The following is a 20073-nucleotide window of genomic DNA, read 5'->3' on the forward strand; positions in this document are numbered from 1 at the left end:
CAAGAAAATCATAATTATCTGAAAACTCTGTCCAGCACTCACATTGAAAAAATAAAGTGAACAAAATCTGCATGCTGCCTAGACTATTACATCTGGTTGGACAGAAACCCCACTGAGACAACACCTGGCAAGTCTCATTAGAATGACAGAAAGGGGTTGCTAGGTGGTGTAGTGGATAAAGCACCAGCCCTGAAGTCAGGAGTACCTGGGTTCAAATCCGGTCTCAGACACTTAATAATGACCTAGCTGTGTGGCCTTGGGCAAGCCACTTAACCCTGTTTGCCTTGCAAAAAACTAAAAAACAAAAACAAAACAAAAACTTAAAATCAACTTTATTTTTTAAAAATTCCATTTTAGAAATAAAAATGAGTTAAGTTCACTTTCAGATTTTTTTGGTTTCTGTTTTTACTATCCTAACTTTTTTTGAAGGGAGTCAATGCAGCATAAGAAATGGTGAGCAAGCCCCAGGGTCAAGAGCCTGTGTTCAGTTTCCCCTGGCACTGTCCTCACTGTGTGGCCTCCTGGAGCCACATGTCTTTCTAAGATCAGAAGATGTACAGAAGGAGATGACCTGAGTCAGGAGGAATCAAATGAGGGTTCTGTCAGATGCTCAGCACTGAGCCTGTTTCCAAGCAGGTTCTGAGTTACTGCTAGCTTTCTTCCCTTGTTCCCTGGTGGAGGAAGTTTCCTCATCAGGTATTACCTACAAGGACAAAGCCACAGGCCTGAACAACACTGTCTGAGTCCCCTCCTCTCTAAAAGAAATACTGTGCCAGTCCTGGGTCAGATTTCATGGGCCAAAGCCCAGGCCACCTGAAAGAATTCAACCTGGTATGGGCAGGTGCCTCATCTTGGCAGACAAGTAACAAAATAAGCAGCAATCTCAGGTGGCACCCAGCAGCCTTGGGGCTGATTTAATGCTTATCCAAGGGCACAACCAACATTCAAGGAAGAAAGCTGCCAGTGAAACTTTAAAAGAATTAAGAAAAAGAGCCTTTGATCTGATCAGGAAACTATTGTTAAGCCTAATTATTTCTTCTGAATGAGAATTTTACAGATTCTTGATCTGATCCCTCTACCAATCAACATGGTCAGTGGTTAATGAAGTCATTGAACTTGGGGAACCCTGTAGGGACTTTTCTATTACACCATATGGACAAACCACAGTATAGCTTTCCAAGGCACAGGCATCTATCTCCCTGATGCTCCTAATTACAACCTGTTTTCCAGTCAATTCATTTTTCTTACCAAAAAAGCCATGGAAAAAAGCCCTAGGAACCTCAATTCCTGACAAAAAACTTTTAGTAAAGTTACATTGTGAATTTGTAAGGAAAGTACCTATGAATAGCACAAAACACATTGTGTTTGATGATGGTGGTGATAATATTTAGGCAAAATTATACACATAAAATATATGTTTAATACATATGTATATGTATGTATGCATATATATATATATATATATATATATATATATATATATATATATATATATATATATATGGAAGCTTATTTGATCCTCCCAACCAACCCTGATGGTTATATTATTAATTCCACCTTATAAATGAAGAAACTTAGACAAAGGTTAAGTGACTTGTTGAGGTTTGATTTGAGCTCAGATCTTCCTGACTCTAGGCCCAGCATTCTGACCACTACACCACTCAACTGCCTACGAAAAGAGTTGGAGAAGGTCAGAAAGGTGGAAAAGGTCAGAGAATTCAGTCAGCTTCCTAAAGTTAATGAGGTACTGGGTAAATGAGTAAAATTTAGATTAGGAGGTGGAAGGCCTAGAACTAACCAGAAAGGACCCTTAAAATAATCTAGCAGCCAGTCCCTATCAAAGCCTCTTTATTTAAGCACTAAATAGAAAAACATGTCTCAGAGTCAAATGGAAAATGACTATTGGATCATTTTAGCCTCTAGTCCAAGGCCTCAACTATTTTTGTGTCCTGAATCCATTCAGCAATCTGGTGAAGCCTATGAACTAATCCTTCTCAGAAAGTTTTTAAATGCATTAAATACAAGGGATTTTAGAGGAAACAAATTATACTGGAATGCACTTATCAAAATATTTTTTAAAAAAGAACAAGTTCATAGTCAGTTGATAAGCATTTATAAAGTATACACTATCTGCCTGCACTATGCTAAAGCTGCTAAACAGACCCTGGATTAAGGTCCCTTGAATTAAAATAATGGAGGGTAGAGCATTGAATTAGCAGAGATATAGATAAGATGAGACAAAATGAGATGAGATAACCCAAGGTCCTCCTAGTCCTAAAGAAATCTAGCAGGTGCAGAGGGTAGAACACCGACCCTGGAGTCAGGAGGACCTGAGTTCAAATCTGGCCTCAGACACTTAATAATTACCTAATGGTGTGTCCTTGGACAACTTACGAAAAGATAAAAAAAAAACATCTAGAGAAAAATGGCACAATGACAACTAGAGAGTCTACCAAACAGACTAATTAGCTAATTATAGTGATACATCTGGGTGACAAATGAGGGTCTCCAGTTAAACAGAGAAGGAAGAAAGACAAATAGATTCACTGGAAAAGAAAATAAGCAGGTGTAAGGTGTCAGCAGGACATTCACATAGGACAGCATGTCTGGAGTTCAGAAAGACTTAAGTTAGAAAGAGAAGCTGAAAGAGAGAATACATGAGAATGGAATCTGGGGGAGGGTTTGAGAAAGTATAAAGAGAAAAAGGAGGGGGTGATTCTTAGTCAGATGAGGATTTACCTAGATGGACCCTTGTGACAGACTCTTAGAGGATAAAGGGACTTGGAAAAAGAAAAAGAGCTATTGAAAAAGTTAGAGAGGGAGCTATTATAAGAGTCCTTAATTCAATAGCCTGGTACCATTTAAAAAAAAGAAAGGTATTCACTCATTGGTTAATGCCTCAATTGAGCAAGCATGCTTCTGGAATCTTAAAGACTTAGAAAGCATACTAGTCTTATCTGGAAATGATATGAAATATTACTAAAGGAATGGCTTGGAAGCACTTGGAAAGAGAAGAAGTGATATCAAGGGTTCATCAAAAACATGTCATGCCAGACCAATAAATTCACTTCCTTTTTCTGGCAGGATTACATGACTGGTCATATTTCTGGATTCTCTATTCTAAACTATTTATCTTTGGTTAATCCAAACCAGATAATTTTGATCACTGCTAACATATTCATCTGGTAACTCAAAGGAAATGCCTGATTTTCTACAAGAAAACTGACAATGTGTCTTAAAATTTCCATGTAGAAGGGAGACAAGTGTGATAGGCCAGGGGTTTCCAAATTTTTTTCAGCACCACACTCAAACTGTAAAAAATGTTTTAAGTGCAAACCCCAAATGTGTATATTTACTTATGAGTTACATACATTACTATTGGTGAATAACTATGTAAAACACAAAAATAGACATTTTAGAAGGAAGAGATAAAAGCAAAATAATATTTTGTTCTGGAGTCAATAGGGAGACAATGAAGTTTAATAAGTAGGGGAGTAACATGTTCAAACCAAAAATCACTTTGGCAACTGTATGGAGAATATATAGATTGCAGAAGACAAAAAGGGCAAAACAAGAATCAGAGAGACCAATTAAGAGGCTTCTGAAACAGTTGTAGCAAGAAGTCTTGAGGACCTTAAGAATAGTAGTGCAGGGGGGCTAGGTGATGCAGTGGATAGAGTACTGGCCCTCGAATCAGGAGAACATGAGTTCAAATTCGGCCTCAGACATTTAATAATTACCTAGCCTCGGTGGCCTTGGGCTAACCCCATTGCCTCGAAAAACCCTAAAAAAATAGTAGTGCTTTAGAGATCAGAACTGAAATATATTGTGAAAAAAAGAAATGATAAGATTAGGTAACTAACTGAAAATGAGGAGTTAAGAGTGAGGAGTCAAGTATGACACTAAAGTTGTCTAGGTAACTGTAATCGTTGTGGTGCCCTTGGCAGTAAAAACAAATTTGGGCAAAGGGTAGATTTTCAAAAATGCAAAGGAAAGAAGGAATAAGCATTTATTGAGAACTAAATATATTCCAGGCACTTTACATGTATTATTTAATTTATATAATTTATTTTATGTATTTTTATTAATTATATATGTTAAATATGTTTATATCTGTAATGATAAGAATAGCATCAATCTAGATCAAAATCCAGCCATGCTTCTTCATCCCTCACTTGGGAAGAGGTGAAGTCTCATTGATCCATCAGTTCCCAAAGGACAGAACCTCCCCACCAAGGGACACTAACCATAGCTATGAGGTGATGGGGGGGGGGGAGTACTGGGAGGTTAGAGAAGGTTTCCTAATGGTCCTTGCATGGCTGCTGCTGTGAGAGCCCAGAGAGTGAGCCCAACTCAGAAAGGAAAATGTTGGAATTTTGCATAGGGCAAAAAGCTGGAATATAAGAGTAAGTATATCATAACCAGTTAGTTCATGCATGAGCCATCTTTTCCACCAATTGGTTGATCATAAGCACTTTAGGGCAGACCATTATACCCTTGGGATTAAGTCACAGACCCTGCTTTAGAGATACAGTAGGTGAATTCTAAGTTGGTTGAATGATCAGAATTCTATTGAAAAAATATAAAATAACATAGACAAGAAATGCACTGGATGAAAAGATATGGAAAGAATGAAATCTGTATCACTGAAGAGTGTTTCCACAATAATCCCAGATCCACTATAGCAATGAAATAACTCAATTCTAAGAATTGTACTTGGATTCAAAAATGCACAAGCATAGGAAGGAGATAAAGCTAGACAACAGCTGAAAAAAATCTGGGGGTTTTCAGAGCCTGGGAGTTTGTTGTGAGGTAATCCTCTGTCCCGGCTGCCAGAAAAAGTAAGGTTTTGTTAGGAAGAATTCAGGAGGTAGCAGTTTCAACAGATTCTGCCCCATTTTAGAAATGACACTGACAAACTGGAGTGTGTATAGAGCAGGTTAACAAAGATAGTGGATGCCATACCACTGGAAGGTAAGCAACTCTATTTAGTGGAAACATCTATTTAACCTAAGAAGACTTAGATAAGGGAGAATTGAATTCCTTTGTTCATACAGTCTTTAAGGATCTGAAAGGCTCACATGATAAAAGGGGCTAGATTCATTCCCTTTGAATCTAGAAGGAAAAATGAAGAATAATCAGTAAAGGTGGAAGTGAGCTGGCTTTGACACAATAGTAAAAAAATAAATGGATCAATCAATGAATTAGAACCATCCACAATTAGAGTGGGCTTCCTATGGAAAACCATATTACAGGGCTGTTATACAGAGGGCTGGTGGCTAAGGTGACCTTAAGAGCCCTTACAGCCCTGAAATACTGTGATTCTAGGGGCCAGCCACCCCCACCAATTTGGTAACTGAGTATCACAGACTGCTGCTTAGAAATCCTCTAGGAAACAATCTCCTCATTTACAGATGGAGAAACTAAGGACCTGAGAAGTTAAGTGAGGTATCTATGGATCCCAAATGGTTTGAAGCCCAGATTTCTAGGACTCTGTGCTCTTTCCACAAGATTATCTGCACATGTGCAAGAGCAGGTGTATTAATCAAGGTAAACAAACTGCATGATTTCTAAATCTTTACAAAGTAGCATCCTGCACCCTTTGGTACTAAGTCTTAAAGTTATGTTCTTAGGATAAATGTTTAGTGACAGTCTTTTGACTTACTGCCCCTTATTCATTTGTCACCAACACAATCACCTCAAAGAGTTGAAGCAACTCTTGGAGAAAATGTCAAAGTAACAGAAAAATACAGAGTCAAATTCTTATTAGTAAATCACAAAAGAAGTCTTTACAAAGATAATATAGCTGAAAAACGTATGAAGACAAGGGAACACAACTGAGAATGATATAAAGGATGGAAACTAGACTGGGCTGCTATGAAGAAAGAACAAATGATGTTCCTCCCATGAGAAGACCTGGAATGGAAGCTTGTAACAATGTTTGATAGGAACATCTCTGGAAGAAACATGGAGGGGTCCTTAGTCTTCATCACCCAGACAATGAAGTCCACAGATCGGTCACCCAAAGAGCTATCAAAGAACTAAGTGCACTAGAATCAGACGGTTTCTCAAGTACAAGAGAAATCAGTCCTTACCAAGCGAAAGTTCCTTTCCATAAGTTTCTCTTGTGACATCCTTGCAGACAGTCTTCTGAGCAGGGTTCCCATGGTTTGCAGAGAAGTACAACGATGCATCTTCATCTGTGACCAACCCCTGAAACAACCCAAGGTCCCCCCAGTCAGGAGCTATAACCCATGAATAAATCACCTTACCCAGCTGGCATAACAATGAGAGCCAAGATTCAAAGGGATGAATCCAAGACAAATAACTGAAGGAATTTAAGATTTCTCAAGGACGGGGTTTGTGCCAAAAGAATCAATGCGAAAGAGAAAGAAGATCAGAGGAGAGAAAACAAGGGTGTGATCTATAGCACAGGAAAGACTGTCCAGCATGGACCTAGTGATAGGGTGACTGCCATATTAAGAAAAGGTGTGGAGGAAGGAAAAGCACTGGGGCTCAAGAGGAGAATGGATCTGATTTCAAGAGAGGAAAGAACAAACTGCAACTTACCTGGGACTCAGCAGTCATCTCCCAGTCACCAACACTGCCCATCTTAGGCAGGGCAGGAACTCGTGGAGCAAGAACAGCTGAGGAAAAGAATGAAGATATTTAAGGCACAGTTGTTTTTCCAAGAGCCCTCAATTTAAGCATCTTTGTTTTATGGGGGGGGTTTTTTTGATTTTACAAGGCAATGGGGTTAAGTGACTTGCCCAAGGTCACACAGCTAGATAATTATTAAGTGTCTGAGACCAGATTTGAACTCAGGTCCTCCTGACTCCTGGGATGGTGCTTTATTTACCGTGCCACCTAGCTGCCCTCCAGTTTAAGCATCTTTGAAACTCATTGACCAACTCTTCTTGGTGTCTGTTGCTGCCTCTACATTTGGGAATTGGCAAACACTTGCCCTTGTGAGAGCATATCCCCATCTTGCTGATGACTAATAAAGGAACCCCAGACAAACGCACACAACAGTAAACACTAGCTTCATGTAGTACATCTTTGGATGCAATTTGAGAATTGAAAAAAACAGAGATAAAGGGAGAAAGAAAAAATTCTGACTCCAATATCCAATCTAGATATTAACTTGAGACAAAGCAACAGATATGATGGGTATACTCCAGCTCCAGATAGTATCCAACAGCTTCTCTGAGTGTTTATATTACTATCCATTATGGAATATAAAATTTGCAATTTGAATGATAGAAAATTTAAAAGATTTTGTGCAAATAAAACCAATGTTGCACAAGATTGGAAAGAAAGAAGAAAACTGTAAAGAAAATTTTTATAGCAAGTTTCTCTAATAAAGGCCGCATTTCTCAAATATATAGAAAAATGAGTCAAATTTATAAAATTAAAAGTTCTTCCCCAATTGATAAAGGGTCAAATGATAAGAACAGACAGTTTTCAGAAGAAGGAAGTCATGTCTCTTTAAAGTCCAAATCACTACTGATTGGAGAAATATAGATTTAAACAACTCTGACCTACCACCTCACATCTATCAGAATGGCTAATATGACAGAAAAGAAAAATGACAAACATTGGAAAGGATGTAGGAAAAATAGGGATACTAATGCAATGTAGATGGAATTGTGAACTAATCTAACCACTCTGGAAAACAATTTGAACAATGCCCAAAATGCACAAGTATAACCTATATCAAATTATTTGCCTTCTCAGTAAGAGGGAAGGGAGAGAGAGGAGAGAATTTGAAACTCAAAATTTAAAAAAAAAAGTTAAATATTTTCACATGCAACTGGAAATTTTTTTAAAATTTTGATATTTTAGGGGCGGCTAGGTAGCACAGTGGATAAAGCACCGGCCCTGGAGTCAGGGTTCAAATCCAGTCTCAGACACTTAATAATTATCTAGCTGTGTGGCCTTGGGCAAGCCACAAGCCACTTAACCCCATTGCCTTGCAAAAAAAAAAAATTTTTGATATTTTATTTTTTCCAATGGCATCAATTTTGAGTTCCAAATTCTCTCACTTTCCTTCTCTTCCCTCATGAGAAGATAAGCAATTTGATAAAGACTAAATATATGCAGTATATGTGTAAAAGTTATACACATGCATAAATATATTTATATGTATATATATATGTATACACACATACATATATATATATATAGAGAGAGAGAGATTTGAATGTATATTTCAATTTTACCATCCAATTGCTGATGTCCAGACCTCTTAGGCAGAGTTCTCCTTTTCCTCACAATGTTGTGGTTCTCACCATTCTCTTTAAGATTCCGTGGCTCCTCCTTGAGTTGGTGCTGATTAGGCAATCCTGGGCAGGGATTCTGCAGCAGCTGTTGCTGGAATTTTCTCTTAGACTGACAGTCCATGGACTCTATCTCTGAATTCTTTAGTGCTCCTAAAGGCCTAGATTCCTTTGAGGTCATTTCCTGTCCATGTGCATTGGCAGTAATCTGTGGGAAAATTTCCAATTATCATCACTCAACAAATCCCTAGTTGGGAGTATAACCCAGAGCAAGAAATGCTAATATCTTTGATTCAAGGCAATGATGGTTTATATGGAATATGGTTAAATGTCCTAAGACTGGAGTTTTTTTTTAAAACACAACAAATTTTATATATTCATATTATTTAGAACTGAAAGGGACTTAGAGACCAAATAACCCAGCACCTTCAATTTAGACATGAGGAAATTCCAGTCTAGAGAGGTTAAGGGGATTACTCCAGGACAAACATAATAATAAGTAGCAAAGATTTGGACCCAGGTCCTGGGATTCTGTGAAATGCAATGATCTTCCCCCTCCACTGAATTACTGTCCATCCCAATTCACTTATTCCAACAATGCAGTCTTCATTCAAGACATCTCTGGAATTATTCTTGGAAATTATCTTCAGAGGGACACCAAAAAATCAGCTCCACAGTTTCACCTTCCTATAGGGTAAGCCCTATTTTTACATTTTATTACTGTTTTACAGATGTGGACAATAATCTTCCCCAAATCACCAGAGTTAGAGTCAGCAATCAAATTCAGATCTTCTGACTCAGGTCCTGGGTTCTTTCCACTATCTCATGTTGCCTCAAAATTCAAGTCATATTATACCCTTTACTGAACAGAACTAGCACTAAATTGGAGCTAATTCCAAACATTCAATTAACCTTCAAAGGACAAAGATTTGCCAACACAGAGGATGCTGGGAAGGCATTCTACTATTATGGAAACAGTGCTAGAGTTAGAATCAGAGTATGCCAAACTCAGGTTCAAGTCATTGTGCCTCCCTGACTCTTACCACCCATGTGATATATGAAATCCCTAAGTATCCTGAATGCTAGGATAAATTACTGAGCTTCTTTAGGCCTCAGTTTCTTTAACTATAAAGTGAGGAGGTTGGGCTAGATGACCTCTAAAGTCCTTTCTATCTAAATCTATGGGCCTATATTTAAAAAAATGTGCCATGAGGTCATTCCAGAAGAGCAACTTCTGAATGTTTTAAGCTATAAAAGCCTAAATGGAATGTCTGTTGTCTCCCAAGAGGTCTACTTCAAAGCAGGTGATACTCTTTTTGATGTTCAAATTTTCCTAAGTTTTATTCTGATGATATGTGGCCTTGCCTTGCATGGCTCAACAAAACCTGACTCCTAACCCAACACTCAACCCTGATCCTCCAGTATTACTATTCTCAAGTGGAGATGACACCAGGGAGTAGTATCAAAGCAAAGATAAGGAAAGAATGTGTTCATTTAGGGGTGAAAGTAAGCAGAAGTTAATTACAAATTGATTGTGGCAAGCAAAGTTTATTTTCTCTGCCTGTGATGCTCACCTTTCCATTCTTTCTGCCCAATGAAATCCTACTCATCTTGTAAGACCCAACTCAAAGGCTGCTTTCTCCATGAAGCCTTTTTAGAACACTTAACCAAAAATCACCTTTCCTTTCTCAGAGCCCAAATGTTCTCTGTGCTTTAGTGCTTCTAAATACCTTGGGTTCTCTTTGGTATTACATATTATTTGTTTGAAATGTAAGAGAAGACTTAGAAAAGGGAATACTAGCTGTAAGTATTTTTGGAAGGGCTGTTAAGAAAAAGAGGAATTAGAGTTCTGATACTGGGTCTCAGAGGGAAGAATGAAGAACAGTGAGGGGAGGGTCCAACCCAGTAGTCTTGAGAGGATGCAAGAGAAAACATCCTAACAGAAAAAGCTCTTCCACAGTGGAATGGGCGACCTCAAAAACTAGTAAGTCCTTTTCCCTTCATTGAAAGGTCTCAAAGAGGCCTTGCTCCACTTGTTTGGCTTTTATAGAAATGAATCCTGTTCAGGTGGTGAATGACCAAAACAAAAACTAAAAGGTAGAAGTCACTTTGATGTGTCTATATTAATACAAGGGAGAAAAATGCTAATGGAGTACAAGAAGGCTCCAGGGTCAATTATTCCAATGAAGTGTAGGCAAGAAATCTATGGAAACAAAATGGAAATCCTTACGGAGGAAAAGTCAAAGGTATATGGTGGTCATTGGCAAAACAGGTGGCATAACAGTTCTGGACAGAGAGCTAGACTTAAGAATTAGGAAAACCCTGAATTCAAATCTTATAAGAGATACTAGCTGTGTGACCCTGGGCATATCACTTAATTTCTGTTTGTCTCAGTTTCCTCATCTGTAAAAAATAATGCCTGTCGGGGCAGCTAAGTGGTGCAGTGGATAAAGCACCGGCCCTGGAGTCAGGAGTACCTGGGTTCAAATCCGGTCTCAGACACTTAATAAATTACCTAGCTGTGTGGCCTTGGGCAAGCTACTTAACCCCATTTGCCTTGCAAAAAACTAAAAAAAAAATGCCTGTCTCAGAGGGCTATAGTGAGGATTAAATGAGATAATATATACAAAGTGCTTTGTAAATCTTAAAGCACTAAATAAATGCTAGTTATTATTATTGAAAGCTAGTATGAACACCTGTCCACAATTAGCAAAGGCTGATGATCATCAGGTACAGTCAATCAGAAAATAGAGGTCTCCCATTATTACCATGAGTGTTTGTGTCCCAGTACCATGAAGACTGTTGCTGGGGGGGGGGGTGGAGCCAAGATGGCAGAGTGAAAGCAGCATTTCCAGACATTCCTTCCCCCCAAAACTCCAAAATCCAACAAATTATGACCTAGTCAAAATTTAGAGGGGCAAAAGCCACAGAAAGACCGAGTGATACATTTTCCCAGTCCAAGATAACTAGAAGTTCCATGAGAAAGGTGTGTTTCACTAGGACTAGGGGTTGGAAAAAGCCATAGCCACAGCGCAGGCCAGTCCAGCCCAGCCCAGCCATCACTGGCAACAGCTTGAAGGGGCCATGAGAGAACTCTGCTACACCAGAATGAGTGTGGAGTGAGGACTACCAGCCACAGAACCTGCAGCAAGAATTGGGAGAAACCAGCCTGCACCTCCAGAGCACAGCCCACAGCCAGTAAGGGGGTCAGGGGAGACTGCAGAAATCTCTCCTCTCCCTGGGGCAGGACTCTGCTGTTTGCCCACACTCAGATCCAGGTTGCAGGTTGGCCTTTCATACTAAGATAGTAGGGCCCCTCCTCACAGCTCCAGGGCAAAGGGGAGTGACTGCAATCATCCACATATGAAAGCACAGGCAAGAGAGCATAAGACCTTGGAGGAATAAAGGTCCCAGTGGGGGGGGGGGGTCCCCAAAACCCCCCCAAAGCAAGTATCCCAATAATTCTCAAAAGCTCAAGAAGCACCCCAAAACTAGGCACAGGCTGGATAAATGAGTAAACAGAGAAAAATGAGGAACACCACTGAGAAAATCTTTGTCTATGATCCCAAGAATCCTCCTCAATTTGAAGATGAGGAAGTACAAGTGCCTGCATCTAAAGAATCCATGAAAAACAGAAGTTGGGATCAGGCTATGACAGAGCTCAAAAAAGACTTTGAAAATCAAGTAAGGGAGATGGAAGAAAAACTGAGAAAAGAAATAAGAGAGATGCAGGAAAAACATGAAAAAAAGGTCAGCACTCAGTCAAGGAGATCTAAAAAAATGGAAGAAAATAACATGTTAAAAACCAGCACAGATCAAATGGATAAAACAGTTTAAAAAGTTATTGAGGAGGGGCGGCTAGGTGGCGCAGTGGATAGAGAGTACCGGCCCTGGAGTCAAGAGTACCTGAGTTCAAATCCAGCCTCAAACACTTAATAATTACCTAGCTGTGTGGCCTTGGGCAAGCCACTTAACCCCATTTGCCTTGCAAAATCCTAAAAAAAAAAAAAAAAAAGTTATTGAGGAGAAGAATGCTTTAAAAAGCACAATTGGCCAGATGGAAAAGAAGATAAGAAAGGTCTCTGAGGAAAACAAATCCTTCAGATGTAGAATGGAGCTAAAGGAAGCTGATAACTTTACGAGAAGTCAAGACACAATAGTTCAACACCAAAAAAAATGAAAAATTAGAAGAAAATGATTCAGGAAAGATAATTTAAAAATTATTAGGATACCTGAAATCCATGATCAGGAAAAGAACCTTGACCTCATTTTTAAAGAAATCCTACAGGAAAATTTCCCTGATATTCTAGAAGCAGAAGGCAAAATAGAAATTGAGAGAATCCACCAATCTCCCCTGGAAAGGGATCCAAAAGAAAACAATTCCCAGGAATATTTATAGCCAAGTTCCAGAACTCCCAAGTCAAAGTGAAAATATTAAAAGCAGCCAGTAAGACAAAAATTCAAATATCATGGAGCTGCAATCAGGATCACACAGGACTTAGCAGCAACTACATTAAGGGCTTGTAGGGCTTGGAATATAATATTCCAGAAGGCAAAAGAGCTTGGAAAGAAACCGAGAATCAACTACCTGACAAAACTGAACATCCTTTTCCAGGGAAAAAGATGGGACTTTCAATGAACCAGGAGAATTTCAAATGTTCCTGTTGAAACGACCAGAGTTCAACAGAAAGTCTGACCTTCAAATACTGAACTCAAGTGAAGCACAGAGAGTGGAGAAGAAGGGTAAAATATGAGGGATTTAATGATGATGAACTGCATGTATTCCTGCATAGAAAAATGATGCTGATGATACTCATATGAAACTTCTCATTTGATAGAACAGGCAGAAGGAACTTTTATAGATGAAGCACAGGAGAGAGCTGAATTTGAAGATATACTATAAGGATGGAGTCAATGGCTAAAAAGGAAATGTACTAGGAGTAAGAGAAAAGAGAAGTGGAATAGGCTAAGATTTTTTTTTTTTACAATGAGCTTTTGCAATGATATGGAAGGGGAGAAGGTGAAGAGGAATGAGGGAACCTTCACTCATCAGAAATGTCTCAGAGAGGAAACAGCATACACACTTAATAGGGTATTTCGATATCTAGAGTAAAAAAAGGGAAAGGGGGGGATATGGGTGATAGAGGAGAGGGTAAATCACAGGAGAGAATAGTCAGATATAACACATTCTCTTTTTCACTTCTTGCTAGGGGCTGGGATTGGGTGGCCTGACAGAACCACGAGGCTGGGTGGTTGCTGGGTCTCAGGGTTAGTGTGTGGGCTTGGGGCCTCTTGGCCCCAGGGCCGGTGATCAGTCCACTGTGCTGCTCAGCTACCCTACAGCACACTTTAGAAGAAGTACAGAGTGAAAGGAAAGAGAAAATAAAATATATGGTATGGGGACGAATGGATAGAGGGAATTACAATGAGCTGCAGCAACAGTGCAAAAATATAGAAGTAATTTTTATGATGGGCTTATCATAAAGAATGTGATCCACCCAAGACAGAGCGGATGGTATCAGAACACAGAATGAAACATTTTTTTCTCTTTCCTTTACTTTATTTCTCATGAGGGTCTAAATTTCTTGGGGAAGTATTATGTTTACTCTTAAACAAGAATATTTTAGTAATGTATTAAAAAAATCACTTGTACAAAAATATTCATGGCAGCTCTGTTTGTGGTAGCAAAGAATTGGAAATTAATGTATATGTCCTTCAATTGGAGAATGGCTTAACAAAATGTGGTATATGTATGTCATGGAACACTATTGTTCTATTAGAAGCCAGGAGGGATGGGAATTCAGGGAAGCCTGGAAAGATTTGCATGGACTGATGCTGAATGAAATGAGCAGAATCAGAGGAACACTGTGCACCCTAGCAGCAACAGGGGGGTGATGACCGACCTTGATGGACTTACTCATTCCATTAGTGCAATAATCAGGCACAATACTTTATTTTTCTTCCTCAAGGATATGATTTCTCTCTCATCACATTCAACTTGGATCAATGTATACCACAGAAAAAATGTAAAGACTAACAGACTGCCTTCTGGGGGGGGGGGGCGGGGAGGGGAGGGAAGCAAGAATGGGGGAAAAATTGTAAAAAATTAAAAAAAAAGAATGTTGCTAGTGCTACAGTGGGTTAGATGATTATAAAAGCTTAAGAATGGCATAAGTCAGGGAGAGCTCATGAACCCCTATCAAGGTTCAGTTCTCTTCTGATGGACAGGTGAACTAGAACAATAAAGTATGTCTCTACATACACACTGAGAGCTACCTGTGATACAAGCTGCAGCTATATCAGAGGAAAAACAAGTTTTTATCAGTCACAATGCGTATAGCAGGATGGGAGAAGCAGAAATCATTGGAATCAGGTGTTGTTTTTTTTTTTAGGTTTTTGTTAGGCAAATGGGGTTTAAGTGGCTTGCCCCAGACCACACAGATAGGTAATTATTAAGTGAGACGGGATTTGAACCCAGGTACTTCTGACTCCAGGGCCAGTGCTTTACCCACTGCACCACCTAACCACCCCTGGAATCAGTTCTGAAGGAACAGTATGCCCCCCAATAGTTAAGTTCTTTCAGAGAATTGTAAGGAGAGAAGATTGTTAACACCCAGGTAACAACTTCAAAAGAGTAAAGCCTGGGGCAAGACAAAGCTTCTTGGCAAAACTTTTTGGTAGAAAATAGAAATTCCTCCTGGAGAGAGGAAGTAAAGGGGTGAGAGAAAGCAACTACTGGTACAAATCACTTAAGGGCTTAGCCCTATAGGAACTATATACCAAGAAGCAGAAATGATCACATTCTTTCCTTCCAAAGTTCATATGAGGAAGTGGGTATTACAGTATATGTGGTCCTCTGCTCATCAAAGCCTAATATTTCAATCTGTTATGTTTTCTAACCTATGTGAATCCTATGAACAGGGACAGGAGAAATCCTCTTTATATCTTTCAAATTCCTCAAAACAGACTGCAGCTACCATCAGTTTTATGACAAGACCACTTACAATGCTGGCATTTCCCAAATCAAATGTGTTCTAGAAGACACTGTCATAAAATGGATTTCTGCAATTAGAATTCTGGTCTTAATCTTCTCACTGAGGTTTCTCATCTTTAAGGAAAGAGAATTTTGTAAAATAATAAGACTTGAGGAGATGAAAATTTTGATGGGCTGATGTGGAATATGAGCTAAGCAGTCAAGGTCATTAGAATCATAATACTTTCTTATTGTAGATCTTAAAGTGAAAAGAAGGGGCATCAGAAACAAAGACTGGAAAGAGGAAGGCCAAGTAAGCAGGAGTGGACAGGAACACAACAGGTATATCTGTCAGGAAATGAGCCAGTAATAATAACAGGACTTTGTTCTTTAACCTGAGAAGCAGGTTAGTATAAAAGTTAGACATCTGCTCAAAGAATGACTAGGGTTTAAGTCTCTTATCTGACAAATATGGGTTATCTTCTTTTGGGGGGGGAGAGACAAAGCAATGGGGTTAAGTGACTTGCCTAAGGTCACACAGCTAGACAGTTATTAAGTATCTGAAGCTGGATTTGAACACAGGTCCTCCTGACTCCAAGGCCAGTGCTCTATTCACTGCATTCTAGCTGCCCCTGAGTTATTTTAACCTAAGCAGATCCCTTCATATTACTGTACCACCAAATAACCCTCTAAAAGTGCAGATTGCCAAAAATTTGCCGATCTGCATTAGTAAAGGGAGACTCTTCACATAGTGCTCCCTAAACCAATGAAATCAGAGGCCTAGACCCCCCACACACACACATCAATAATAATAATAGTAATAATATTTAAGCAAGCCCTTTACTGCATTTAACAAGGTCATCTTATTCCCATCCTTACCTGTCGTTGTCCTGGTCTCCCAGGATTTTCCTGCCAGTCCTCCACCAAAGCCACAGCCTCCTCACCACTCTCTGGATGATGCTCTCGCACCCAGCTTTGGATTTCCCTGGGTAAGATATTCAGGAACTGCTCCAGCACCAGCAGCTCTAGGATCTGCTCTTTCATACGCACCTCTGGCCTCAACCACCGACAACAAAGCTCCCAGAGTTGGCTAAAAGCTTGATGAGGTCCAGACACTTCCTGATACTGAAACTGTCGAAAGCGCTGACGGGAGATCTCGAGATCAAGTTCTTCTCCCCAAAGAGAAGATTCTTGTTTCCAGGAGGAATCCTCTTCTAATTTCACTATGAGGAGCCCTTCCTGCTCTGAGGGAGACTGGACTGGGGACTCAAGGACAGTGGCCATTGTAAAGTGTGGTTAAGTGGCCTCAAATAAGTCAATCTCCTACTCTTCAGACTCCTTGTTTGCCTTAGCACCTTCAGGCAGGCACCTGTGAGAGGGATTTCTCCCCCAGGTCCCTAGAAAGAGAGAGAAAAACAAAGGACATGAGCAGAAGGGACCCAGTAGCCCTAATCTAATCTAGTTTTCAAAGGTTGTTATGTAATCCCAACCTGGGCTTCTTCCCTCAGTGACAGGCATAAAGCTGTGCCCATATGCCTGCCTGCCAATGTTTCTTTCATCAGGAATGTTTTGTTTGTGAGGCCCCCTCACCTATTAGCACAAAGCTGGATCACAGTCTGACACCAAACCCAGAAAAGGTAGTGACAGGCCTTTCTGCAAAAGAGCTAAATCAAATGATTTGGATATGGGTCTGAAAATACAATTTATTCATCAGGAAATACAATGAATTCATCCATGCTATATACAGTAACAAAAGCTATCAAAATTGGGGCAGCTAGGTAGCACAGGGGATAGAGTATGGGCCCTGGAGACAAGAGGATCTGAATTCAAATCCGGCCTCAGACCTTGGGCAAGTCACTTAACCCCACTGCCTTGCAAAAATTTTTAAAAAAAGCTATCAGCATTACTTAGGCAAGGTAGACTGATCCAGACTGAACACTGTCTTCCAAAGCTACAAAGGAAATTTACACTGCAGCATCAAATTTATCCCTTCTCCAAATCCTGCAAATAGTGAGGTTAGATTAACAAGAGTCAGAGGAGTACTTTTAGCATTTCTGTGGCTGACATTTTGACACTGTTTCCCCCTGCCTCTTTGCCTTTTTCCACACTCAACAGGCACAGTACCACAGCCAGTCAGTGACACTGCAGTAAAGGGACTGGGGGAGAAGCAGATGATTCCAATCTTAGGAAGTAAGGATCACAGATCATATGGCATAAAAGTGCTTTACCCAAAGAATAGGACAGAAGATCCTCTCAAATTACTAAGAATGTGTATAATTCAATTATGAAGCAGAAATCACAACTCTTCTTTTATTAGCAGAAAATCATCATGACCTTTTCCTCCCTCTTTCTCAGAAGAATTCTGAGAGCAATGAAACAGTCCAATGTAGTTAATCAAACAGCTTCTCAACTCAACTCCATGTCAAAAGCTGGCCCAATTGCATATAAATTCCAGATGTTATGTTCTATAGAAGTCTGGCCTGCAAAAGACGCCACTCCCATGAGTTCTCCCTTTGCCCTCAGTCTCCTTAGAAGACTGACAGTACTAAAATATCATTGGAGATTGGTTATTTTAACCCCAGGATCTACGAGACTAACTTAAATTTCCTAAGGATCTCAAGACTGAACCTGGCCTACTCAATCATTCTTAGGATTAAAGACAATCAAGTGCCATTTTAGACCATCTATCTCTTTCTCCATTCTACTACTGAACCAAAAATGACAGCTAAACCGTGGAATTTAGTTTCACGCTAATCTACCTTTAAACTGACTGTAGCATAGACAGTCTTTTGATTCTATAATGGGCACTCACCCTTCCCTGCACATAATCCATAGAGGAGAAAGGAGAAAGAAACCTGAACACACTTAGCCAAAAGTTCTATATCATTACCTAGGGTCCCCGCACTTCTTCAGAGAATAATTGGGAAAGGAACAGGAATTTATTGTCTATTATGCATCAGCCACTGCTAAGCACTTTTTACAAATGTTATCTTATTTGATCCTTTACATCCCCAAGACTCTCTATCATACTCCTCTCTATCCCCTGGCCCATGAGTCTATCCCTGACTAAAAAATCTCTTTGTATGCTCACTACTAAGGCTCTGGCTACCCTAGTCTCCACCCTGGCCCCTACTCTCCATGAGGTTCCTCTCTTCACCTTTTCAGCCTGACCCTTCCATCTCCTCTTCCCATTCCGGCTGCCCAGTCACCACCGCCTGATTCCCCCCAAACCTACTCTCTGACCTTATCTTCTTGGCCCTTCAACGCTGGCTCCTGCCCTGATATTTCGGGGCGCCCCTGTCTATCTCCTTAGTCATTCTTCCTTTCTTCACCCCTTTCCTCACACACACCCCATTCCCACCCCACCCCCGCTCTCCCCGCCTTGCACAGCCCCCCGCCCTGGTCCCCCACCCTTCCAGGGCAGCCCAGGCCTCCCGCCCCGCCCCTGCCCCCCAGGACTCTCCCCCCACCCCCTGCCCTTCCCGCCCTGCCCCAGCATGCGGCCCCGGGCCCCGGCCGTCCTTCCCGCCCTGCCCCTTCCCTCCGCCTCCGCGGCCCCCCACTTCCCGTCCCCCAGGATATCGCGGCCCCGCGACCCCCCGCCCCCATGCTCCAGTGCCCTTCTCACCTCGCTGCCCCTCCCTCAGGATGCCACGCCCCCTCCCCTCCTGCCCTCGCCCTGGGGCCCCCCCAGCAGGGCGTCTCCGCCCCCTCCCCCCGCAGCCCGCACTCCGCTCACCCCTATCACCCCCGAGAGCTTCGCCGGAGCCGACGGCAGGAAGGAAGTGACCCTTGGGCTCTCGCCAGGCACGCTGGGAATTTGAGTCCCGAGGGGAGGGGCCGCCTCGGAGACTACACCTCCCAGAGGGACCTGCGCCGCAGCCCGGCGGGCGCCTCCGGTTGGCTGCCTTTCTCGCAGATTGACAGCGCTCCTAGCCAGCGAAGGCGAAAGACGCCGCTGAGCTCCTCCTCTGGGTGTTCCGGGGCGGGGCAATAGGAGCTGGCCCCGCCCACAGGGCGGGAGTTGCTGGAGGCTCTAGTTGACCCCATCCCCGGACCCCTCGAAGCCGCGGGGCCAGACAGAGACGGGGAGAGCGCAGAGATAGGGAGGGACAGAGACAGAGACACGAGGAGAACACAGGAACAAGGAGAACCAGGGCAGAGGACACTAGAGGCTCCTAGGGCAGAGACACAGAGCCGCCAAGGGGCAGAACCTCAGAGAGACGGGCCAGGGCGGCCCTCCAGGTCCCCCGGGCAGAGAGGCAGAGCATGGAGAAAACAGACATAAAGATAGAGGATGGAGACTGAGAACTGCAGGGAACCTCAGGGAGACACAGCAAGGGCCAGAGCCACCAACAGAGGGAACACAGCCCACAAAGAGGCAGAGCCATGGAGAAGTCAAGATCAGCGTCACCAAGATTTGGACAAAGAAGCACAGAGAACCTCAGGGAAACACACCAAGGGACAGAAAGCCCAGATCTAGCAAGGAGACACCAAGGACAGACTCACCAAGACACAGAATACATCAGAGGATTGAGTTACAGTAAAACATCAAGGGACACAACCTTGGAGACCCAAGGACAGAGAAAACAACACCCAGAATTTAGAGAGACTCTGAAGAATAAAAGAGAAACACACCAAGGGACAGAGTCACACAGAGAGTTCAGGAATACCAAAGGGACAGAACCACCCAAAACCAAAACAGAACTCAGAGACATCAAGGGAAAGAACCATTAAGATGCAGAACACAAGGTAATCAAGGGACAGAGCCTCAGAGACAAAGGACAAAGAACCTCAGAGAAATATATCAAGAGGCAGAAT

At 41.5% G+C, this 20073-nt stretch overlaps 1 protein-coding gene across 4 annotated transcripts in view; it reads right to left on the bottom strand.

Annotated features, from left to right (window-relative positions):
• Nucleotides 1-19077, bottom strand: part of ZSCAN20 (zinc finger and SCAN domain containing 20) — a 35390-nt gene extending 16313 nt beyond the window's left edge. For 2 of the 4 annotated variants that reach the window (XM_074217839.1, XM_074217838.1), the window contains exons 1-5: nt 18992-19077; nt 16132-16649; nt 8292-8487; nt 6571-6647; nt 6096-6213 (exon numbers count right to left, since the gene is read on the bottom strand). In XM_074217839.1, coding sequence (XP_074073940.1) covers nt 6096-6213; nt 6571-6647; nt 8292-8487; nt 16132-16536 — 796 coding nt within the window. In that variant the 5' untranslated portion in view covers nt 16537-16649; nt 18992-19077. Of the gene's footprint in view, nt 1-6095; nt 6214-6570; nt 6648-8222; nt 8488-16131; nt 16650-18991 lie in introns of all 4 variants that reach the window. The other 2 variants (XM_074217837.1, XM_074217836.1) reach the window with 1 other exon arrangement.
• Between the last annotated feature and the right edge of the window lie 996 nt (nt 19078-20073).

This window comes from Macrotis lagotis, chromosome 1 (assembly GCF_037893015.1).
Source record: "Macrotis lagotis isolate mMagLag1 chromosome 1, bilby.v1.9.chrom.fasta, whole genome shotgun sequence".
Taxonomy (NCBI): Eukaryota; Metazoa; Chordata; class Mammalia; order Peramelemorphia; family Peramelidae; genus Macrotis; species Macrotis lagotis.